A 25,607-nucleotide genomic window follows, 5' to 3' on the forward strand; every position below is an offset into this window, starting at 1 on the left:
GAGTTGTAGTCCAAAACATTTGGAGGGCATCAGGTTGGGGAAGGCTGAATTAGAGTGTGCCAGATAAGGGCCGAAAGCTGTAGTTCAGCAGCAGAGCACACAGTTTGTGTGCAAAAGGTCCCAGGTTCAGTCCCTGGGATCGCCATATAGGACTGGGAAAGACTCCTGTCTGGAACACTGGAGAGCTTCTGTTGGTCCGTGTGGGCCAGAGATAGGCAACCAGATGTTTTGGACTTCAACACTCATAAGCCCCAGCCAGCAGGGACTAGGGGAGTTATAGCCCAAAGCACCTGGAGGGGGCCATGCTGGCTAACCCTTGGTGAGACTCCATACCAGCTGGCCAGTACTGAACTAGAAGGACCAGTGGTCTGATCTAGCCAAAGGCTGTTTCTGATGTTTCCATTTGAGCCTCCATAGAAATCAGACTTGGGCTCAAGTGTGCGCTCCAACTGATGATCTCATCTCTGCCTCCCAGGACGCTGGAGTAACTCCTACAAGCTGCCGTATAGTTGGATGGGGACGGGCCATGCGGTCTTTAATGGTTCTCTCTACTACAACCGGGCTTTTACCCGCAACCTCATCAAGTACGACCTGAAGCAGCGCTATGTGGCTGCCTGGGCCATGTTGCATGACGTTGCCTATGAGGAGGAGACGCCTTGGCGTTGGCGTGGCCATTCTGACGTGGATTTTGCTGTGGATGAGAATGGCCTGTGGATCATTTACCCTGCTATTAGTTATGACGGTTTCCACCAGGAGGTGATTGTCCTCAGCAAGCTGAATGCCAATGATCTGAGCACACGGAAGGAGACCACCTGGCGGACGGGCCTGCGCAAGAACTTCTACGGCAACTCCTTTGTCATCTGTGGGGTCCTCTATGCCGTGGACAGCTACAACAAGAAGAATGCCAACATCTCCTATGCGTTTGACACGCACACCAACACCCAAATCATCCCACGCCTGCTCTTTGAGAACGAGTACTCCTACACGACTCAGATAGACTACAATCCCAAGGACCGGCTTCTTTACGCTTGGGACAATGGCCACCAGGTCACTTACAACGTCATCTTTGCATACTGAGGATACCATGGGGTAATGTTAATGGGCCACTAGCACCTTTTTTATAAATATTTTTTTATTGTACAAATCAGAGTAAATGTGGTTGTTGTTTTTACCTTTTTAAAAATAATAATAATAAGTGGATTGTAGATCAGTCCACGTGCCAAAGTCAACCCTTTTATTTTGGGCATAACCTTGCTTTTGTTTTTATACTGAATATGCTGCCTCTCATGAGGCATTGGAAAATATTCTTCATTAGCACTTGCCAAGCGCAGACTCTCAAAGGAAGAAAAGCATCCCTTTGCCTTATTATTGTAATGCAAGACACGCTTTGGATGAGAAAACAAAAAAAAGTTATCATTTTTATAATAAAATATCAGTGTTAAAACTCAGTGTAACCAGAGTCCTGCTATTGCATCTGCCTAGTCACATTGCCTTGTCTGAGCCACAGACCACATAATTTTGAAGGCCCTTGCCCAAATTGCTGTTGCTTTAAAGACAGGTTGCTTACCTGTAACTGTAGTTCTTCGAGTGGTCACCTGTGCAGTCACACATATGGGCTCTGCGCCTGCGCGGGGCCAGGTTCGGAAACTTCACTAGCTGAAAATCTTTTTTGGGTGGGAACCCCTCCCCCACCGTCCACTGAGCATGCTCAGGGGTTCCCGCCCTATCTCCTCAGTTCCTGAAACCGCCTAAACAGTCTCACTGAGGTGAACCACCAGGTAATCAAAAAATGACACCATAGTGGGGACGGTGGGAGGGTTGTGTGACTGCACAGATGACCACTCGAAGAACTACAGTTACAGGTAAGCAACCTGTCTTTCTTCTTCGTGGTCTCTGTGCATCACACATATGGGCGAATAACAAGCTGACTACCCGGAGGTGGGTGGTGTCAGGTGATGGATGAAAATTCAACGGATTGCCGATAAGACGGCACGCCCAAAGGCACAGTCTCTACGCGCTCTGATGTCCAGACGTAGTGACTGGCAAAAGTCAGAGGTGTCGACCAGGTATCCGCTTTGCAGAGGTCCGGTATGGCAATACCTCTTTCAAAAGCTGTAGCAGTGGCCCCTCCTCTGGTGGAGTGAGAGCGCACTTTCCCCTTCAGCGGGGGGCCAGCAAGTTCATAGGCTAATTTAATAGTCTGAAAAAACCCAAGCAGATATTCTCTGCGGAGATGCTTGGAGTCCCTTTTGTTTGACCCATAACAAACAAAAAATCTTAGGGATCTCCGGAGAGTCACTGTTCTGTCCAGCGTATGTAGTGTCGACTCAAGAAGAGTTGTCGGCGCAAGGAAAAAGCTTGGCAGAGTAAAATCCTGCCCAAGGTGAAAGGAGAAACAACCTTTGGAAAAAAGCTGGGTCCGGTCTAAGGACCACTTTGTCGGCATGAAAACCCGTATAAGGTGAGTCCATACGGAGTGCCGCTAACTCTGATGCACATCTAGCAGACGTTATGGCAACAAGGAATACCACCTTAAAAGTCGGTAAACGCAAATCTGTCTTTGCCAACGGTTCGAAAGGCTTGGCAGACAGTGCTTTGAGCACCATGGAAAAGCTCCATTGCAGAACAAAGGAACGAAGGGGTGGAACTGTATTTTTCATCCCTTTCATAAAGCGCTTAACCAGTGGATGAGTGAAGACCGAACAGCCCTAAATCCATAAATGTGAGGCAGAATCGCTGCCAGATAAACTCTAAGTGAGGGAACTTAAGGCCTCTTTTAACAAGGAAAAAGGGAAAGTGAGGATGGTGGAAATAGGCTCTAAAAGGGGTTTCTCATTCCTGCTTAGTGCAAAGGAGGAGTGAGCTTCCCATTTGGTAGCATATGACTTTCTAGTCGCTTGTTTCTTAGCTGCTAGAATTATGTCCCATATATCAGGGGGTAAGGATTGACAGTCTAACATTGTGGTTTCTACTATGAGGTCCAGAGAGCTCAATAAATTGAGGATTACTCCCACTGCCTTCGATAGCATCCTCTTCTAAGATGCCACTAGAAGCCAGTTGTCTAAATATCGGTAGACTTTCACCCTGTGTAGGCAATGAACTGCCATATATTTTGCAAACATTCGGTGGGCTGTGCTTAGGTCCATAGACGCACCCAAACTGGGACATATCGGTACCTATGATAAACCCAAGGTACCTCTGGCGAGTGTTCTGAATGGCTATATGGAAGTATGCATACTTATGTGTATGGGGCAAAACCTACTCCCTTCTTGAGGAGCAGCATTAAGAAGGACAGTGTGTCATCTGTAATTCGCTGGTTCTGACGCAGGAAACGAGATGAGCAATGAGATTGAACAATCCTTCACCATCGGATGGGAGGTCCTCAATCTAGTTCACAGAGTGAGACCTGCTAATCATAGGTGTGCATGCAAAGCACCAGAGCGCGCACCATCGCTCTCAACTCACAGTGAAGTGACGGGTCATGTAAAGTTGCTGACAAGAGGAAAAGTTGGATCTGGACATCATAACTAGATAGTGTATGACTCTAGGGCCCAAAGCAGATGAATATGTTCTGAAAACTCCCCTTGGGGCTAACTGAACTAATATAGAATTGGAACTCGGGTGCATAAAGAAAAAGCCCCATGTCCATTACTGCACTTTAAAGATTCTGCACTTTCCAATGTCAGAGCCATCAAAGAAGGGCCCTTCCAGGAATTTTTAACTGTCGGAAGCAGTGCTGGGAGGAAAAATATCGACACTGGAGTTGGCTTCTCAGTACATACAGCATGAGATACAAAATCCTGCACTTTATTTTCCTAGTTATGTGTCTCAATACCAAGACTGGTCATCCTCAATGACCGGGAAGTGGTATAAGTCCTCCAAAGGAGGTTCTGCCCTGTGTAGGTGATGCAAAAGAGAGCAATGTTGAGACTGACTGATAGTCCTCAAAGGATTGAAGAGAATCAGGTCTATTCTTATGCTCTAACTCATCTTCCCTAAGTTGATCTCCTGATGTCCCATGGAATGGGGGGTGGAATGGGGAAGAGCTAAGTAATTGTGCTGACGCATTGTGGCTGTAACAGCTGAGCCCTGTGTATCGGTCGCAATGTCAGTGATCACAGTTGTACGTATCCCCATCACGGTACTAAAGCCAGTATCCATGCTTGTATGGTATTCTCAGGAGACGTGGCCCATTTAACATTGTATGCCCTCCTCTTCCAAGGGGGGGGGAGCCCCAAGAATGATGACATCAGACATCATGGTAATAAAACGCTCTCCATTGAAAGCAAAGCACTCAGAGCATAGAGACTCTGGAATGGGGACCTTGAAATAGGTGGTTAGCCTGCAAGGTATACACTGCCTGATGTGGTGGACAGATGTCCATTGGCTTTGGAGGGGAGAGATATTACATCTCACCCTCTGACATTGAAGCTGCATGCGAGATGCCCTCTTGGTATCAAGAGGCTCAGCGTTTGTACCAAAGAGCTATTAATGTTATTGCCAATCTCAGTATCATAGAATCATAGAATCATAGAATAGCAGAGTTGGAAGGGGCCTACAAGGCCATCGAGTCCAACCCCCTGCTCAATGCAGGAATCCACCCTAAAGCATCCCCGACAGATGGTGGTCCAGCTGGCTCTTGAAGGTCTCTAGTGTGGGAGAGCCCACCACCTCCCTAGGTAACTGATTCCATTGTCGTACTGCTCTAACAGCCAGGAAGTATCAAGGGTTCCAGCCTTGGTACCGAAGAAACCAGTTATGTTATTGTCATTTTCAGTACCAAAAATTTCAACCTTGGTACCAAAAAAGCCAGTTATGTTCATTGCCAGTGTCAGCATAGAGAACTCCAGCGTCTGCATTGTAGATGCTAGTTATGTAATTGCCACTGTTGGTATCAAGGGCTCCAGTCTGTACCGAAGAAGCTACATTGTTGCCAGTCTCGGCATTGAGGGATTCATTCTCGGTACCGAAGAAACTAGTTATATTGTTGCCAGACTCGGTACTGAGAGGCTTCAGGCTCCACACTGAAGAAGCTAGTTATATTGTTTCTCGGTATTGAGAGCAGTCTAGGTACCGAGAGGTCACAGGCTAGGCACTGAAGAAGCTAGTTATATTGTTGCAAGTCTCGGTATCGAGAGGCTTCAGTGTGCTGAAGAACCTAGTTATTATTGCTACCGAGGAGGCCAGCCATGGGGACTCTAACAGTAGTGGTTAGATCTGGCTTCCATCGAACGGCAGATCCTCTATGCGGGTGCGTGCCTGCTGGGACAGCCCTGCGGACCTCAGCTACGCATGCCTTCGTAGCGCAATGGAAACTACCATGGCTTTGAGGCGCAGTCCGTAGCGTGGCATGCTGTATTAAGCTATTGTCGAGAAAGTCTCATAGCCTCAATACAAAAACATCTGCCAGTTCCCTTTCGTCATCTGGCAAGAATCCGGAGAGAGATGTAATATTCCCCCATAAAAAGAGCTTACGTTTTTCCATTGTGGCTTGGTAATTATGCACACGAAGGGATAAAGCTGTAGAAGAGTATACTCTTCTCCCCAGGCCGTGCAACCTACGGCCTTCTTTGTCCACTGGTGCATTATTTGTATGTAAATAGGAATGGGACAATTTAGTCCTGCATCTTATAAATATATGTTGTCTAGCCTCCTCGACATTGTGGCATAGAGGAGGGCAGCTTCCATGATTGTTGTGCTGTGCGCAGCAGCACAGGCAAATATGGAATAGCCACTGGGGTTGATGACCCACAGTATACACCATCGTATACTGGGTCATTAAATTTCTCTATAGGTTGGGATATTTGAGCCCCTAGGGACCTTGCCATTCTTTGTACCTTATCAGTAAAGTGTGCTAAGTCCTCTGAAGGGGACACCACGTCTGCAGTGACCACGAGGTCATCTGGTGGTGATGTATCTTGTGAGGAGTCCGATTGGTAATCCTCCTCCGATGGAACATCCAGTCCCATGTCTGATGTAGGCAACGTTTGCAATTGGAGGGTGGTTGACGGAAACACGGGTACGGCTCGTGTTGCCGTTCCTACGGATACTGATAATAGTAATCTTGGTGCCTTCTGTGTCTCCAATCCTCGTAATAATACGGAGGATACTAGGGAGGTTGCCAATCAGCGTAATAGTCTCACATTCTTGGAGGGGACAGATGTCGCTTGTCATAGGTCATATATTGAGGACCTGAATGAGCTAAAGCCGGTGAACGACCCCGGTTGTATCTGTAAGGAGGCGTATGTCAGTATCGATAGCCTTCGGTATCGACCAGCGGTTGCTGGTGAGGCGTGTGTCGGTATCGATAGCCTTTGGTATCGACCGGCGTTTGCTGGGGCACTTGTCGGTAATGACGTCCGTTGGTATCGATGGGCTGTGGTTCCTCTCAGTACTGAGGGGAACTGGGACCTCGATCAGGTACGGTATTACCCAGGGAGGAACCTCTAATTTCGCCTTCTGAAATCGATGCTCTTACGCTGGGATCATCTGTCGGTACCGTGATGATCTGCAGCGGAGAAAGTATCGGTGAGCCGATACCGTGCCCTGCCTGGGGCGGAGAATTCGATACCGGTGGTGTGGATGATGTCGCCTATCTCGGTATCAAAAATGGTCTCGGTAGCAATAGCCTCGGTATCGGGCTTATCGGTTCCGGAGGAGACCTTTGCAATGAAAGGCTCGACATTGGGCTCCTGTGCCCTGTTGGATGCCTCGGTACCGAAGTGCTTGGTACCGGGCTCCTCGGTACCGACAAAGTCAGTTTCAATGGTTTTTTTCTTCCCATTTTCCATCTTAAGTTTGCTCTTTTCTTTCTGGGGTTGTCAGCCCCAGAATGCTCTCTCACTCTCTTAGAAATCTTCTTTGCCGCCTTTGTTGATGCGGCTGAGAGGAGGAAGGGGGAACCGATAAGGCTTCACTCGGCGCGGGAGGAGGTTGGGGCATAGACACCATTATAATAAGAGATTTGGAGCGTCGAGATCCTCTCGGTACCTCCACTGCCTCCAACGCCTTTTTTCAGAACAACGCCCAAAGGCGGTCTGATCGGTTTTTTCTCGCTTGCTTCGAGAATTTTAGACAAAACACACAAGTTTCCACAATGTGTGTCCCCCAAGCAAAGCAAACAAAGGGAATGTCCGTCGGTTAGCGTGATCTTCAGCCCGCAAACGGGGCACTTCTTGAAGAGGCCTTGATGTGCCATAAGCCACAAGGCTAACTAACAACAAACGAATTCTTTTTATATATATATATATATATATATATATATATATATATATATATAATTAAATAGAAAAGATTAGAAAACGAGAGAAAAGACAAGAAGGAAAATAGAATATTTTCAGCTGAGGTAAAGTATACCACACACGAGAAGTCTCCACAAGCTGTTGACCGTACAGGCGGTTGAAGAGAACTGAGGGGATTAGGCAGGAACTCCTGAGCATGCTCAGTGGACGGTGGGGGAGGGGTTCCCGCCTAAAACGTTTTCAGCTATAGAAGTTTCCGAAGCTGGCCCTGCGCAGGCGCAGAGCCCATATGTGTGATGCACAGAGACCACGAAGAAGAACCAGAAGCTTCTTTGCAGGGCAGTTAAGGGTGCAATCGTCTCGTCCCCCGACACCGTCTGTTGCAGAAAAATCCTCCCTGATGGCAATCTCTGCGGCTGCCCCACTGGCATTGCCCTGCAGAGGGAAAGGGCAAAAGCAGGGCATTTGGGGAGGCATGTCAGGGCAGATCCAGGGTTGGGGGCTGAGACCTGGTGGATTAAAAAAACCCTCATTCTTCAGGCACCTCCACCCCTGGAATGGGAGAAATATGCCAGGCCTGGAACCAGCGAGGGTAAGGGTGGGGAAAGAACAGGTCAAGTGAAACAGGCCCCCCAGGGTTGTTTATCCCCAGTACTGGGTACCATTCTTCCAAGCATAGGCACTTCAATCAGCTGCTCTATCAATAAGAGGACTGTCCTTGCACGCCATGGTACCTTTAGCGAGGGACTATGCAAGGATCAATGATACACCCATGTCGGTAGTCAAAATCTCTGGCTGTGATAAGTGATAGAACATGATACAGCATGTTAAGCATGTTCCTGGCAATTGATTTCAGTGGACGGTTTATGCATAATTCTCTCCCATTGGCATCAGTAGAACTTGATCTAAGCTGGATCACATTCTAATGGCAGCTGCACACATTGAGAGTTCTCTGAGGAACACCACTCTTTCTCACAACAAACACAAAATATGAGTGTGGTGCATCTGCCATTCAGTTGACATTTCCGGCAGAAGTTGTAATTGGTGGAACTACCCTTATGGTGTCTACTTGTGCCTAAACACTTTTTAGGTTGGCTAGATCATAGGGTAAGTACTCCAAACACACAATTACATCTTCTCACCATAGATATTATCAAATTGATTCTAGGCTAAGTTACTTAAAAGTAAATCATCCTGAAGTTTATGGAACTTACTCCCAAGTAAGGATACTGTTGTCATGATCTGAATCCCCACTTACTCAATCTGAGAATTGTGCAAATCCCTTTTACTCCTGGATTTAAAAATATTAAGACCATCATCAGAATTCTGGTAAATGGTGGGTAACAGTATATGTAGAGAACCATATTATTGTGTGCGGAGTAGCTATGTACAAGAATGGATTCAAAGATGTCTCCACATTTGGCAAGCACAGAGCTGCAACCCCATGCCAAAGGGGAGTTGCATGTCATGCTGAACCAAAAGGGGAATAGTTATCTAATGCTAGCAAAATGGCAGAGAGATGAAAATGTGACCAGAAAGCTAGACCATTCAGCCAAATGTGTAGATGACTCCTCTTCCAAGCTGGCTTTGCCAGCCTCTGTTTCCCTTGGCTTCTTATACCTCCTTCTCCCAGCCCCCTTGACTCTGTCTACTGCCTGCTTGTATTCCAACAACAGTTGCCTTTTTTCCTTATTGCAGTTCCCAGGAAGAAAGGATATTGGGAGAGAGGGAGGGGGCTGTCTCCCTAGGGACATGTCACAGACCCAATGTATCACACTTTCCCCTCCTTGGCTTTATGACACCAGCTTGCCCTCCAATGCTGACAAAGGAGTTTGGGACGACATCGTATGTGGAATGTTGCTGTTAGAGAAGACAAAGAAGACCTGCATCCTCATTCCCTCATAGGAGTGCTCCTATTCTGGGTCCAGCCATTGCCCCCTCCAGCACAGCAATTCGCTCTTTCTCCCCCACATCTGTTTTTCCATTTTTCTTTTCCAACTCACACTCAATATTTCACGGCTTTTGGTGGCCACAGAGCATGACTAGTCCCCATTGGTCTGTTTGGGAAGGAAGGGTTGCTCCCCCTTTTAAAAAACAAAACCTAAAAAACACATTTGCCCATCTTGGCCTTCACCAGAGCAGATTGATACCTCTCCCTTGTTTCTTAGTGGCCCGGTTTTGGCTCCAATCCTGTCAGCACTTGACCAGCTGCATTTGCTATTAGTATAAACATATGATACTGGACCTAGTTCTGTAATATAGGACACAAACTAGATACAAACATTAAAAACAATTACCACTGTTCTACATTTAAAGTTTAAAATTTATTCCTTAAAAGAAAAAGGACAAACACAGAAGTAGTCCCTGATTTTGACATCCTGGCTTTAGGATGTCTTCAGTCCCAGTCTATATTCAAAGCAGACATATCATCCAAGATACAATACATGTACACCCTACCACCCAAAAACAGTGCATTCCAACCCAAAAAAACAGTGCATACGGACAGCAGAAAATATTTTCTTGTTCAGACTTTACAAAAATAAATAAATACAATCCTGGAACATCAAGGAAATAATTCATCGTGTTATAAAAAGACAGTGGGTTGGATGAAGATTTAATCATGCAGTGAGTAGACCCACTGAAATCAATGGGACTTTAGTCATGACTAATGTGCCTCATTGATTTCAGTGGGTCTACTCAAGTACAACTAAGTCTGGGTCCAATCCAAATATGCAAGATGCCACTTTAATCTTGTTTGGGGGATGTTAATACACTCTCTTGGCTGCTGAGGAAACATCCAAGAAACCAAAAAAAAAAAAAAAAAAAACCTTACACAAATTGTACTCTATAGAGTTGGTAAGATCAGCTTCTCAAAAACTGCTGTCCATTTAGTTCGTTACGATCAGGAGGTTTTGTGTTGGTTTTCAATAAAGTGCTGTGTGAGTCGTGTTTCCAGCACAGCAAGGAAAAAGCAACCCTGGACATCTGCTAATCCAAAGGCAGATGGCTAGCTGTGGACACAGTCCACCCACAACTGAAGAAGTGCTAAGGCTGGCAGGAGCACAGCTGGACAAAATAACTTTCGCTGTTGGCAAGAAGAAAGGCCTTCAAGAACAGGAAAGAGGGGGGCTTTTTGCATAAGGACAAGATCCCTGATACACCAGGGAAGAATTTTAGTAAACCAAACTACACGTAATGTCTTGAATATTTGTCTCCCCAAACAATAATTCAATGTGCATTCCAAGCACTAGTTCTTCCCTCAAGGTGACTGATGGCCAACAGGGCACAGTAGGTATCCATAAGGAGCCCAGTATTACGTACGGTTAGGACACGTCTACCACTCTTGGACCAGTATCTTGGGTGAATGAAAAATGAGGACTTTGTAAAAACAAGATTGGGGGTTGCCGGCTTGATAGTCAATACAGCCGCTGCCTGATTTGGTTGATGATTTGCTTAGTGGGGCAAAAACTCAGCATGTCCGCAAACGCACTCTCAAGCCACACCACGTAATTCACCGGGTATAGAAAATGTTTAGCTGCATCAGAAATCCTTGGTGAGTTGCAATTTACTGTGCTCCTGGACCAAATAAATCTGAGAACGAGAGTGACCTTTTTAAAAACAGTTTGCAAATGCCCCCCACCCCATACACCACCACTCTTCCAAAAATGTTTCTGTGTTTATTTCCACCAATATCAAATTGCGCATAATATAGCTGCCTACAGGGACCAGCTAATGATGGGATAACACTCTCCCCTCATTGTGGCACAAAGGAACCTCAGCATCCAAGTGAACAACGCCTTCCTTAATAAAAGAATGTTTATGAAACATTACTCAACTCCTGCTAAGAGCCAGAGCAAGTTTCCTCTGCAAGAAAAATAGCTGTAGAATCTTTCTTTCCTAGGAGACTGAAAGCTCTTTATCTCAGATCAGCACCATCTATGCTGAAGGTCATTACAGAAGTTAATTTTGTAATAGCGAATTTCAACCTCCTGTGTGGTGAGACCCTGCACAGAGCGCTCTCCATGCATTATGGACAACTGAGCTGGCTCAGACATCATCATCATCATCAATGTGGTACCATCCATGTGCATGGCACTTTACATGGTACCTAATAAAGACAACATACAATTCAACAGGCAAAGCAGCTTAGGAAGGGGAAGAAGATGAAGTTCATCAGGGAAAGAAGAAACATACCCTCTGGCTGTCCCTGCCAAGTGAGGTGAGACAGGTGGCCATCAGGGAGAGGGCCTTTGCGCAGCAGCACCTCTCCTTTGGAGCAACCCTGGGACACCTTCATCGTTGGGTTGTAGGCAGCAGTTAGAAACTTGTTTAAATAAGGCCCTTAACTGCTGCTCGTTCCGATTTCTGTACTGTTTGGATTTTTAGGTTTTATGCTGTTCAGTGATTTTGCTGTCACCATTTTTTAAAATCATTATAATGGTTAATAATTTTACTATGTTTTATAATTGAAGTAAATGATTTGTTTGTTATATTAATACATAATAAACAAATACTTCACTTTAATTCTGAATACTTCACCTTAGGTATATATGCCACAGCTCATTTGTATACATAATTGAGCCTGGGAGTGGCGTAGTCCTATGAGCGGTGCAATCTAAGATAAGTTTAATGATTGTACTTAACCTGATGACTGCAACGTCCAAGTGATGCATCTATTTGGATGCCATCAGCACTTACACTCCCAACGGCTAGAACTTTCATTCCCCTCAAATTCAATGGAATTGGTCCATACATTCTGCTGCCAGCCATCAAGGAGTCTACATGCACCCGTGAGTCAACTCATAGCTACAGAAGTGATGGTAACAGCTTCTAGAAGCAGGGATTTCTCTGTTCCAGCACACCCTGCTCATGGAGGCTTCCACTGCTACTTCTTTTCTATGCTTATTTGACATGCCACTCGTGCCAGTGCTATTTGCAGAAATGAACGAGAGAGTGCAATGCACAAACAGGCTCTTTGCATCCACGTGGTAGGTATGATGGTCTGATCTGGAGTCCAAGGCTGTAAGGTCTGGACTGGAGACTACATTTTAAAGGCACACAGCAAGGTGGACCAAACTTCAACACGAAGAGGCCTGGGCAGCTTTGCTTGTGACTTATTCTTGCTGCACCTGACCAGGAACTACTTTTCTCCAGGGAGAAGGCCCCTTTTCCATTTATCATTTCTTACTGCAAGCCATATCCTTTCCAACAAGGGTGGGCAACTGCTGGAGCTCTGGGGGGCATTTTTGCCCCCTCCCTCCAACGGGCTACACTGGGGAGGTTGGTTTTTTTTCAAAAACAATAGCGGGTTTGCCACCAAATTAGTAGTGCTAAAAGGGCTACATTTAGCTTGTCTGCCAGGTATATTGGACCTTTTTAGAGCTTTGTAGCTTCCTCAAGAGTACCATTTTGTTGGCAAATTTATTTATTTTTTTAAATGGGGGCGAGGCAGTGGTGGGCTGTAGGGGTGCACTGGGGCAGCAGGGGCAGTGTATTGCCAACTCTTGCTCTACAACAAGCAACACATTCCCCCTTCTCCCAACCAACGATTTCAAAGCACACCCCAAAATGGGCATTCTATATGCCCAGTATGGGTACTCAGTATGCCCAAGTACTCCAATGGAGTAGGAGGGGGGAGGGAAAGGTAGAGAACCTGCTCTCATTGGCCTGGCACTCCGAACATTTTACTGACTCTGGCTTTGGTAGCCCCTTCTGCGTGGTGAATGGGCATTTGCTTAACCATCCCCCAAGAGGGTAGAAGCTACAATTGCTCCCCAGAACACCTTTACTTTGGATCCCTTTTGCAAATCCTTGGCCACTGCATGGACTGTTCTATGAGCTTATCCAGATGATCAGTTCAAATAGCACTCCTATTACTTAGCATTTGCAGGATTCTCCTGCATCTCCCAATTCAAATGCAAAGTCAGTACACAGGTAATAACCACCAGCTTATAAAAGACTAAATGGATGAGAGAAGGAGCACTTGGCATGCAAAGAGAGGACTCACAGGAGACCTGAAATAGATTAGCCTCAGGACCAGCTGCACTTGTTAAGTAAGCCTGAACATAAGTTTAGCCTGAACATTGGCTGCTGGGCGTTGTGTTTCTTTGCAAGTGTGTGTTTAACTGAAAAGGGGCTCCTCCTAAATGCCTCGAGACTAGCCAGCTCCCAATTTGCCGGCTGGTGTTAAGAGTGAAGAGAGGCCTCCTCAGGCCAGGAAATGTGTCCAACCACATTCCAGACAGCACTCCAAACATCTGCAGCACCCACCAGCTAGGGAAAGAATCGCGTTTTCACAGCAGCAATGTATTACACATCTGAATGATGGATAAAAGATGGCATCACCAAAACATCTATCTCCAAGGCAGCAAATGCTCAAGAGCTGGGCAATTATTGCACAATAAAGTGATTGCCCTGCAAGGCCTATTTATGATATACCAGTTGTCTGGAGGTTGAATGAAATAATGGAGCAAACACAAAGTGGGTGGGGTCCAAGGCTGTAAGGTCTTAAAAGAGTGCTTTAAAAGATCTTAATTTGGAATCAGCTATGAACACACCACAAAAGCCTGATTTGGAGCACTCTGCATATGAGAGTGGAACAGAAGTTAGTAACGAAACAATAAAAATGGTGTCCAGCCCTTTCGATGGACTGGGGGAGGAGTGCTCTTGTGGCTAGGACTGAGGGCAGAAAGTCCTCCTCTTTCATTACTGGAAGATCGAGTATCCTCCAGCTGACTGTGGTAGGTGCTTGTCCAAGGCTGGATGCTCCCTTGGCAAACCCAAAAGGGCAAGGGCAAACCGTCCTTCTGGGTATCAAGTTGGACTTCAGGAGCCTACTGGGGTGACTCAGTGATGGCTCTCACAGCAGGAGCTGCCTCCGGGACAGTGGGAGGAGAGCTGTAGAAGGATGTTGTTTGGTTCCTCTGCTGTTCTCGAAGGTAGGGAGGGATGGAGGAGCTTTTGATGTGCAAAATCCTGGTGTCCATCACTTCACAGTCTATCTGCATCATGACTTCGTAGTCTTGGCCATTAATTATTTTCTCTGCAAAAGAGGTAGGTACGGTAGAGAAGCAAGAGTTATCACAGGGAAAACATTTTTGTGGGTCCGAAATACGAACAGTGCAGAATTCCATAACAATTTGTATGAATGACTACACAGGAAGCAGTTAACAAAGATAGCATCAGTATTTTGTTTATTTAAAATAGTTGAAGAGTGCTTTCCCATAAACTAAAAACAGCAGCAAACAAAAGTAAAGGCAACAAAACCACTTAGAACAAATAAAAGTAACTAAAAATAAACAAAGTTCCAAAACAACAGCCAAAATGCATCCACTCATCCAAATGTCCACCCAAAAATAAAGGCTTTATACCCTTTGTGGAACCTCAACACAGATGCAAATGTTCTAATATTTGCAGAAGGAAGTTTCCAATGCTTATGAGCAATCATCCAGCTCGGATGGCAGGAATTGTGGAGTGCTCCTGCTGTCCTAAAAGTCCCCAAGAGTACCATCACTAATGCAGGGAATTGGGGGGGGGGGTGCCCCTTTTACCACTGAGCCCAAAAAGTGCCTCAACTACACTGACCGCTGCCTTTGTGTCTCATAGAATCATGAAACAGTAGAGTTGGAAGGGGCCTATAAGGCCTTCGAGTCCAACCCCCTACTCAATGCAGGAATCCACCTTAAACCACCCCTGACAGATGATTCCATTGTTGTACTGCTCTAACAGGAAGTTTTTCCCGATGTCCAGCCAGAATCTGGCTTCCTGGAACTTGAGCCCATTACTCCGTGTCCTGGCCCTCCTCTGTGTGACAACCTTTCAAGTATTTGAAGAGTGCTCTCATGTCTCCCCTCCATCTTCTCTTCTCCAGGCTAAACATGCCCAGTTCTTTCCGCCTCTCTTCATAGAGCTTTGTTTCCAGACCCCCGATCATCCTGGTTGCCCTCCTCTGAACCCCCTCCAGCTTGTCTGCGTCCTTCTTGAAGTGTGGAGCCCAGAACTGGATGCAATACTCAGACCTAACCAGTGCTGAATAGAGGGGAACCAGAACTTTGCGCAATTAGGAAGCTATACTTCTATTAATGCAGCCCAAAATAGCATTTGCCTTTTTTTATTTGCAGCCACATCACACTGTTTGTTCATATTTAGCTTGTGATACAGAACAATTCCAAGATCCTTCTCACTTGTAGTATGGCTGAGCCATCTTGTAACTGTGCATTTGGTTTCTTTTTCCTAGGTGTAGGACTTGGCATTTATCCCTATTAAATTTCATTCTGTTGTTTTCAGCCCAGCACTCCAGCCTATCAAGATCACTTTGAAGTTTGTTTCTGTCTTCCAGGGTATTAGCTATCCCACCCAGTTTTTTGTTATCTGGAAATTTGGTAAGCATTCCCTGCACCTCCCCGTCCAAATCATTAATAAAAATGTTGAAGAGCAATGGGCCCAGGACTGAGCCCTGAAGTACCCCGCTCATTACCTCCCCCCAGTTTGAGAAGATACCATTGATAAGCACTGAGGTGAGGTGCCAGACGACTGGAGGAGGGCTAACGTTGTCCCTATCTTCAAAAAGGGCAAAAAGGAGGAACCTGGGAACTACAGACCAGTCAGTCTGACATCCATCCCTGGGAAAATTCTGGAGCAGATTATAAAGAAGTCAATCTGCAAACACCTTGAAATCAATGCAGTGATTACTAGAAGCCAACATGGATTTGTCAGGAACAAACCCTGTCAGACTAATTTGATCTCATTTTTTGATAGGATAACCTCCCTTGTGGACTGTGGGAATGCTGTGGATGTCATATATCTTGACTTCAGCAAAGCTTTTGACAAAGTACCACATGACATTCTGATTAACAAACTAGCTAAAAGTGGGCTAGATGGAACAACTATTAGGTGGATCCACAGTTGGCTACAGAATCGGACTCAAAGAGTACTTATCAATGGAACCTTCTCAAACTGGGGAGAGGCAACGAGTGGGGTGCCGCAGGGCTCAGTCCTGGGCCCAGTGCTCTTCAACATTTTTATTAATGATTTGGACGAGGAGGTGCAGGGAACGCTGATCAAATTTGCAGATGACACCAAATTGGGTGGGATAGCTAATACCCTGGAAGACAGAAACAAGCTTCAAAATGATCTTGATAGGCTGGAGTGCTGGGCTGAAAACAACAGAATGAAATTTAATAGGGATAAATGCCAAGTTCTACATTTAGGGAATAGAAACCAAATGCACAGTTACAAGATGGGGGACACTTGGCTCAGCAATACTACAAACGAGAAAGATCTTGGAATTGTTGTAGATCACAAGCTGAATATGAGCCAACAGTGCGATATGGCTGCAAGAAAGGCAAATGCTATTTTGGGCTGCATTAATAGAAGTATAGCTTCCAAATCATGTGAGGTACTGGTTCCTCTCTATTCAGCCCTGGTTAGGCCTCATCTAGAGTATTGTGTCCAGTTCTGGGCTCCACAATTCAAGAAGGATGCAGACAAGCTGGAGCGTGTTCAGAAGAGGGCAACCAGGATGATCAGAGGTCTGGAAACAAAGCCCTATGAAGAGAGACTGAAAGAACTGGGCATGTTTAGCCTGGAGAAGAGAAGATTGAGGGGAGACATGAGAGCACTCTTCAAATACTTAAAAAGTTGTCACACAGAGGAGGGCCAGGATCTCTTCTCGATCCTCCCAGAGTGCAGGACACGGAATAACGGGCTCAAGTTAAAGGAAGCCAGATTCTGGCTGGACATCAGGAAAAACTTCCTAACTGTTAGAGCAGTGCGACAGTGGAATCAGTTACCTAGGGAGGTTGTGGGCTCTCCCACACTAGAGGCCTTCAAGAGGCAGCTGGACACCCATCTGTCAGGGATGCTTTAGGGTGGATTCCTGCACTGAGCAGGGGGTTGGACTCGATGGCCTTGTAGGCCCCTTCCAACTCTGCTATTCTATGATTCTATGATTCCCTGGAGAGGATCATCGCTATTGGAATCTGCCTGCGAAGCAGAGGAAGGGGCTGAACCAGGTGTGCAAAATGCCCTCCAGAAGATGGAGGAGAAAGCCCCGCTCCTGTTTGCCACCCACAATGATGGAATCATGAGCATTGCCTGTTGGCCCAAGCTCAACTGGCATAAAGAGGGGAAAGGAGAGGTGGTGCTTCTTGTATATCCCAGAGTGTGCTGCACAAGGGATTAAGAACTGCATGATCCCCCCAGAGGGACTTAGAAATGGAACCAAACATCCACCAATCAAAAGAACGATTGGACGGATGGCAGTTTGAAGAAGGTCAGAAGGTTTCTAAACATCAAGAAGGAGAAGTGAAGAACTGTATTGTTTTCCAAACTAAGTTGGATAGACATATTTATTTTTCATCTGACTCCTCTGTGGTGGTCAGCTGAGGTTTGGACAGTTTGTCTGCTTCTCCCCTGTTTTGGATACCAACCCGGACATTAGTTTGCACAATCCCCAATGAAATGAGGGGAACTGCGCAAGAATGCAGTGTTCCAGGAGTCCATCCTGCACTGTTACCCTTTCCTCTGGGGCATCAGAGATTGCCACAACAGTTGTCAGGCCAAGATGGATCAGTTTGTGTAAAGGGGCAACAAAATATTATCTTGCTTTACAATGCAGCCACACCACTTATCTTTGGGTAAGAATTGACCCTGAAGTATCTGCATTAGGGTATGGAAGTGAATTGCACCCAAGATCAAACTGGCTTTTCGCTTGCCCTTGTAAAACGTGGCTTAGCTAATCTGAGTCACTCAAAATGGCTTTTCTCAGCAGGACCGGCACCCCTGACATACAGAAGTACTCTCAGCTTTCCCTGAATGACCAGCTGCAGTTTTATTTGCACTTTGTTTCTTTTAAAAATGTATTTTTAATGTGTTTTTATTCTCTTATCCTATTTGTTCACAACTTCAAAATCTTTGGATGGGGAGCGGTATATAAATATTGTAAATAAATAAATAAATAAAATTGTGGCATGCCAGGATCAGAACACTGTGAGAGCTGAAACAGATAAACAGGAGTCTCATATGTCAGATCCATTACTGGACTGTCCCATTTTATATTGCAGTGAGGGATCCAATGTTTGAACATTCCCCAACATAGAATATGCTCCAGATATGAAAAACCAACACATCAAGTTGTAAGTCCTGTTTTCCTTTCCCTTCACATGTCAGTTCTGTGCACGTAAGGAGTATTTTCTGTGGGAGAGTATCCAAACCTTTGATATTCCACACCTGCAGCTTGAAACGGTACAGGCCAGCCTCAGATACATCAGGTAGGGATTCTGCTATGTTTTAGCTGTGTTAATGTCTACAGCAGGGACAAGGAGCAACCCAGATGATCTTTCAGGGTTAGACTGCACTACAATTGTGATTCTATCCAGCGGACCAAGCTTGGTAGAGGCTATAAGCACTAGAAGAAGTGCTGTTTATGTAGCAAAGTTCCAGTTCCAATAGTTCCACTGTCAAGATGTCACCATTACCCCACCCCTTTCTTGCAAAGGAAACCTTGGATGCCAGAGAAAACTCTACCTACAAATGGTTTGCTGCAGTTTCTGAATCCAGTTACCTGATAAGGGGGGACGGACAGACGAGGGGGGAATAGCCAAATGCTGAAGGGACAATAAAGAAGTGTGCATCTCTGAGCATACGTATGCAAGATGCTTTTTATTCTCTACCAAGCAACTACAGCACACTGCGTAACATACCGTATTTCCTCGATTGTAAGACGCCATCGATTGTAAGACGCACACTAATTTCAGTACCACCAACAGAAAAAAAAAAACCCTAAGACACACCTGCGATTCTAAGACGCACCCCATTTTTAGAGATGTTTATATGGGGAAAAAAGTGTGTCTTAGAATCGAAGAAATAGGGAAGTATTTACCAGGAAATGTAATGTGTCCCAGTATAAAGCATTAACAAGTCCTCTTTCAAATAAATAATAGTGCTCTATCAATACATGTCACTTTCCCAAGGGCTCAATTCTTTCTCACTCATTGCTCACAAGTATTTCAAAAGGGGAAAGCAGCGTGTGCTCTCTGCATGTTTACATTATTAAAATGCGTCAGATAAATGATATTTTTGTACTTGAGTATTTGCAACCAAACAAAAGCATTGCAGAAACAAAAATAAAAAGCAGTGTATTAATAATTTAGTTTTTCTTAGTTTCCCTGAAAATACCAGGAAAATTTGGAAAACAAACAAACAAAACAATAACTACTAATGACCTGTCAAAATGAGTGTTCTGGGAAATTCCTAATTGCATCCCTAGAGCACAACCTTTATTACATTTATATACCGGCCCATAGCCGAAGGGCTCTGGGCGGCTTACAAAGGTTTGAATGCTGAAGCTCAGGGGGAACTCCCAACATCCCCAGTTAAAACAACCTCAGGTAAGAGGGCCCCTGCCAGACCTCCTGGAGAACCTCCACCAGTTGGAATAGACCAGCCTTCCCAGGAATGCCAGAAGTTGCAGTCCAACACAGGAAGTGAGGCAGGTGGCTACCAGGAGGAGGGCCTTCTCTGCTGTGGCACCCCGGCTGTGGAATGAGCTCCCTAAGGAGGCTCGCTTGGCCCCTACGTTATATGCTTTTAGACGCCAGGTGAAGACCTTTTTATTCTCCCAGCATTTTAACAGTCTATAAATTAATTTTAACTTGGTGTTTTACATGTGTAATTTTGCATTGCTGCTGTTTTTATCTGGTTGAGCTTTTATATTGTATTTTATATTATGGTTTTATACTGTTGTTTTATACTTTGAATGGTTTCAATTTTTGTGAACTGCCCAGAGAGCTCCATCTATTGGGTGGTATAGAAATGTAATAAATAAATAAACAAACACATCTGGAGGGCAAAAGGTTGGGAAAAGCTGGACTAGACAGTGGGCCAGATGGCCCAATGGTCTGACTCCACAGAAGACAGCTTTGCATGTTCAACTTAGCAACGTAATGGCTCTAAATGCATTCTTCCTGAAATGTATATCCTCTCAGCTAGCCTAATATCGGACTCTAGAAGTAGCTCATTTAAGATATTAGAAAACCATAAAAACAACAACGTTAAACTCTTGCTCCTTTTCTTTTGAGTACCTTCTGAAGTTGCCTCGCTTGATAAGGGATCAGATTTTTCAGCCTGTGCCTAAGATAATCTTACCCATTTCAAGATGTTTTGACAAAGTTATGAGCAATCTCCTAAGCTTTTATTGTAACACACTCCCTCCCTCCCTCCCAATAGTTTTCTTTGCGTTTGTGCCAAATTGCCCTGAAGCTTGCCCCATCCCAGCACCTCTCAGTGGGTGGTCAGTTTCTCACACTCATCAGCGGCCCAGAACTTTGCTCCGGAGGTTTCTGCACAGCCAGCTTGCGTGTGATTATTAACAAGGCTCCTTTGGTCTTGCTTCCTGCTCTCTGCCCTGCAAGGCCAGGTGGCTGAACCAGCTGAACGCCGGTTGTGGAACAGTTGCCTTGAAGCCTCGGCGCGCTCAGTGATGCTCTTCACCAGGGCCTGTTCAAACACGAGGCCTCCCTTTTTCATTTCCTTCCTTGGCAATTTAACACCACCACAAGCAGAGCTTTTATCAAAAAGGGGGACATACGCCCCCACTCCAGCAGGATTGGGGGAAGAGCACACCATCTTGGATGTGACCATGCCTGTGTCCCTGGCTCTTACATTAATAGAAGTATAGCTTCCAAATCACGTGAGGTACTGGTTCCTCTATTCGGCCCTGGTTAGGCCTCATCTTGAGTACTGCGTCCAGTTCTGGGCTCCACAATTCAAGAAGGACACAGACAAGCTGGAGCGTGTTCAGAGGAGGGCAACCAGGATGATCAGGGGTCTGGAAACAAAGCCCTATGAAGAGACACTGAAACAACTGGCATGTTTAGCCTGGAGAAGAGAAGATTGAGGGGAGACATGAGAGCACTCTTCAAATACTTAAAAGGTTGTCACACAGAGGAGGGCCAGGATCTCTTCTCGATCCTCCCAGAGTGCAGGACACGGAATAACGGGCTCAAGTTACAGGAAGCCAGATTCCAGCTGGACATCAGGAAAAACTTCCTGACTGTTAGAGCAGTACGACAATGGAATCAGTTACCTAGGGAGGTTGTGGGCTCTCCCACACTAGAGGCCTTCAAGAGGCAGCTGGGCAACCATCTGTCAGGGATGCTTTAGGGTGGATTCCTGCATTGAGCAAGGGGTTGGACTCGATGGCCTTGTAGGCCCCTTCCAACTCTGCTATTCTATGATTCTATGATACTCTACTCCTATCCCTAGTATATATGAGCAAACCCTCTCGGCCTGAGGCTCTCTGCCGTGGGCGCGAAGCCGGTCAAGCAGAACTGTTACTTCGGAGGAAGAACCCCAGCTGGTCGCTGCTACTTTCTGATTCAGGACATACTTCTCTGGCTTCTTGCTATTTCTCTCTCCTCATTTTCTCCTCTCAATTCTTTTCTCCTCATATCTGTTCCTTATGGCTCGTTCCAATTTCGTCTCTCCTAACTTAGTTCCTATTCGGTGCCTCCCTTCCTCTCAGCTGCCTTTTTCGTGTTCCTTATGGAACTGTCGATCTGTTGCTTCTAAGGCCCCTGTCATCCAGGACTTGTTCTTCTCTAGATCTCTCCACCTCCTTGCTCTTACTGAAACCTGGCTTCCTGCCCACGATACCGCCATCTCTGCTGCCCTCTCTCTTGGAGGACTCTCTTTCTCTCACACTAGTCGCCCAGAGGGTCGGGGTGGTGGTGTGGGTCTTTTATTATCTAGTTTGTGCCAGTTCCAGCCTCTTTCCATTCCACCTTCACATTGTTTTTCCTCTTTGGAGGTATATGTGGTGAGGCTTTTCGCTCCATTGCGACTGCGGATTGCAGTTCTGTACCAGGCTCATCCTCAAAATTTATCTCTGATTTTGATTCATGGCTGTCCTTTTTCCTCTCTGATAACTGTCCTACTCTTATTTTGGGTGATTTCAATATTCATGTGGATGACCCTCAAGACGCTGCAGCTCTACGATTTCACTCATTATCTTCCTCTTATGATCTTAAGCTTTGGTCTGATGCACCCACACATTCCCTTGGACACTGTTTGGATCTTGTTCTCACTCGGAATTGCTCTGTTTTGGACTTTTCTACTGCTGACTTTCCTTTGTCAGATCATCATCTAGTTTCTTTCATGATTACTCATAATCCTCCTCCTTCACAACCTGTTTCTCGCTCTTGTCGTGACTTGCAATCTATCAATTATGAGGCTTTTTCTCAGTCTCTAGCCTCCTCTCTTCCTTCTGTCTTTTCGGCTGTCTCCTTGGACTCAGCTGTCTCCTTCTTTAATTCCTCCTTATCTTCAACTCTTGATAATCTCGCTCCATCTACAACTCGGATAGTTTGCCCTTCTCAACCTCAACCGTGGCTAACCTCTTTCATCCGCTACCTTCGCTCTTGTTCCCGGGCAGCTGAACGCCTTTGGCATAGGACCAGGGACTGGGCGGACTTTGTCCATTACAAATTTGTACTCTCCTCTTTCTCTTCTGCCATTTCATTGGCCAAACAGCAGTATTACTCAACATTGATCCAGTCAAATGCTAGGCATCCTCAGCGGCTCTTTGCGTCCTTCAATTCTCTTCTGAAGCCTAATCCGCCATCTCTCCCGCCTCTCTGTCTGCTAATAACTTTGTCTCTTTTTTCAATGCTAAAATCCAAACTATTCGCTCTGATCTGGCCAGCTCTGCTCCTCTTCCAGTTCCTGTTCCTCATCTGTCAGTTCCTCCTGCAAATTTCTCTGCATTTCCTTCGGTCTCAGCTGATGAACTGTCTACAATACTGCGCTCTTCGAAGCCTTCCACTTGTTCTCGTGATCCGATTCCTTCTCGCGTCTTTATTAATCTTATCCCTGCTACCCTCCCTTCCTTGCTTCATATTATTAATTTTTCTCTGTCCTCTGGTTCATTTCCTTCTGCTTTTAAACATGCTACAGTCTCTCCTATTCTCAAGAAACCTACTCTTGATAGGCTATCTCTGTCTAACTACCGACCCGTCTCTTTGTTGCCTTTTGTTTCAAAGATCCTGGAACGTGTGGTCTACTCTCGTTGTCTTGATTTTCTTTCTAGTAACTCTGCTCTGGATCCTTTTCAATCTGGATTCCGTCCTTCGCATTCCACTGAAACAGCCCTTACTAAGATTACCAATGATCTTCTTATGGCTAAGTCTAAAGGCCTTTATTCCGTTCTTATTCTCCTTGATCTAACAGCAGCCTTTGACACGGTTGATCACGATCTTCTTTTAGATTCCCTTCATGACCTCGGATTTTGTGGCTCTGTCTATAACTGGTTTGCCTCCTATCTAGCAGGTCGCTCTTTCAGCGTGTTGACTAATGGCAGCTCGTCTTCTTCTTTTCCCCTTTCAGTGGGGGTTCCGCAAGGCTCGGTGCTTGGCCCGTTGTTGTTTTCTTTATACATGTTGCCCTTGGGTAATCTTATTCAATCTCATGGCCTCCAATATCATCTGTATGCCGATGATACACAATTATATCTTTCATCTCCGGATCTTTCTCCTGATGTTCACGATCGTATCTCGGCATGTCTTTCAGATATCTCAGCTTGGTTGCTTCATCGTCATTTGAAACTTAATATGGCAAAGACTGAATTGCTTGTTTTTCCTCCTAAACCTTCTCCTCATCTCTCATTCTCTCTTACTGTCAATGATGTTACGCTTACTCCAGTCAAGGAAGCTTGTAGTCTTGGCTTTATATTTGATTCCTCGCTCTCCTTTATTCCTCATATCGAGACAGTAGCTAAATCCTGTCGTTTTTTCCTGTATAATATTGCCAGGATTCGATCATTTTTGTCTGTCTCTTCTGCCAAGACTCTTGTTCATGCATTGGTTATTTCTTGGTTGGACTACTGCAACCTTCTTCTCACTGGCCTTCCTTCTTCTCACATCAGTCCATTGGTTTCTGTTCACCACTCTGCTGCTAAGATCATCTTCTTGGCTCGCCGCTCTGACCATGTTACTCCACTTCTGAAATCTCTTCATTGGCTTCCAATTCACCTCAGAATCCAATATAAACTTCTCCTGTTGACCTACAAAGCTTTTCACTGTCTAGCTCCTTCCTATCTCTCCTCTCTCATCTCACACTATTCCCCCACTCGTGCTCTTCGCTCCTCTGATGCCATGTTTCTCACCTGCCCAAGGGTGTCTACTTCCCTTGCTCGGCTTCGTCCATTTTCTTCTGCTGCCCCTTACGCCTGGAACGCTCTTCCAGAACATTTGAGAACTACAAGTTCAATCGCAGCTTTTAAAGCTCAGCTAAAAACTTTTCTTTTTCCTAAAGCTTTTAAAACTTGATTTTGTTTTGACTTTATACTGCTAGTTTTACCCTACCCTGTGCCTGTTTGGTGCATTCTCTTCCCCTCCTTATTGTTTTATTATGATTTTATTAGAATGTAAGCCTATGCGGCAGGGTCTTGCTATTTACTGTTTTACTCTGTACAGCACCATGTACATTGATGGTGCTATATAAATAATAATAATAATAATAATAATAATAATAATAATAATAATAATAATAAATAATAATAACCCCTTTCTTAAGCCACCTTCTGAGGAAGAGAGGCGTGAAAACATGAGCTGCCTCTTCACAGCCAGGCTCCTATTGATGGTCAGCGTTTTCCGAATTGAACGGGGGAGAGGAGATGGCTAGAAGACACGACGTGCTTCCTGAAGCTAAAACTCTGAGAGAATGAGCAGTGGATCAGATCACTTGACAGCAAAAGCCCACACGGAAATCTATGTTTGTATTTCCCACATCTGCAGGATAAGGTCATTATCAACCTTGTATACCAAGAGTTCAAGCGTGAAATGTCGTTACTCTGTCAGATAGACCCCCCTTAGCCTGGGGCCCTCTGGTGGCCGCCCCCACATCCACGGCCGGTCAGCCCTTCCACTCCTCCGCCTATAAAATGCAGGCAATTGTGAGGGCAGGCAGGAAGAAGGCCTGCCGGAGAAGAAGGGTGGTGCTGTTGCTCTGAGTGCCGGTGACCATCATTGTAACTGTCCACAATGCTCTGCAGAAATGTAACATCACTCTGGGACATAGTGGTCAACTACTATGCTGGTTGCCCGGCTCTCACCAGAGCACTAGAAAAGGGGTCGCAGGAAGCAGCCACAGCTGCCAGGTATCTACAATCTGCGGAGGAGGAGGAGGAGGTGGGGAATCAATGCCACCTCTCTGTTAAGAGGAATGCCTGTTAAGAAGGTTCAAGTCAAATGGCCACATCCTGAGGGACATTCAAATGTAAATGGAGGTTTCCCTACATTCCTTGCTGCTGTCTTACAAATAAAATCACGTGTTAGGCAAAAGGGAGAAACTCTCAACATTATTTGCGAA

At 45.5% G+C, this 25,607-nt stretch overlaps 2 protein-coding genes across 4 annotated transcripts in view; one reads left to right on the top strand and one right to left on the bottom strand.

The window, feature by feature from the left end:
* OLFML2B (olfactomedin like 2B) overlaps window positions 1-1,450 on the top strand; it is a 28,163-nt gene extending 26,713 nt beyond the window's left edge. For both annotated transcript variants that reach the window (XM_063133740.1, XM_063133748.1), the window contains exon 8: window positions 476-1,450. In XM_063133740.1, coding sequence (XP_062989810.1) covers window positions 476-1,077 — 602 coding nt within the window. In that variant the 3' untranslated portion in view covers window positions 1,078-1,450. The remainder of the gene's footprint in view (window positions 1-475) is intronic.
* Window positions 1,451-9,543: 8,093 nt separating this feature from the next.
* ATF6 (activating transcription factor 6) overlaps window positions 9,544-25,607 on the bottom strand; it is a 129,216-nt gene continuing 113,152 nt past the window's right edge. For both annotated transcript variants that reach the window (XM_063133794.1, XM_063133786.1), the window contains exon 16: window positions 9,544-14,283. In XM_063133794.1, coding sequence (XP_062989864.1) covers window positions 14,075-14,283 — 209 coding nt within the window. In that variant the 3' untranslated portion in view covers window positions 9,544-14,074. The remainder of the gene's footprint in view (window positions 14,284-25,607) is intronic.

This window comes from Elgaria multicarinata, chromosome 1 (assembly GCF_023053635.1).
Source record: "Elgaria multicarinata webbii isolate HBS135686 ecotype San Diego chromosome 1, rElgMul1.1.pri, whole genome shotgun sequence".
Taxonomy (NCBI): domain Eukaryota; kingdom Metazoa; phylum Chordata; class Lepidosauria; order Squamata; family Anguidae; genus Elgaria; species Elgaria multicarinata.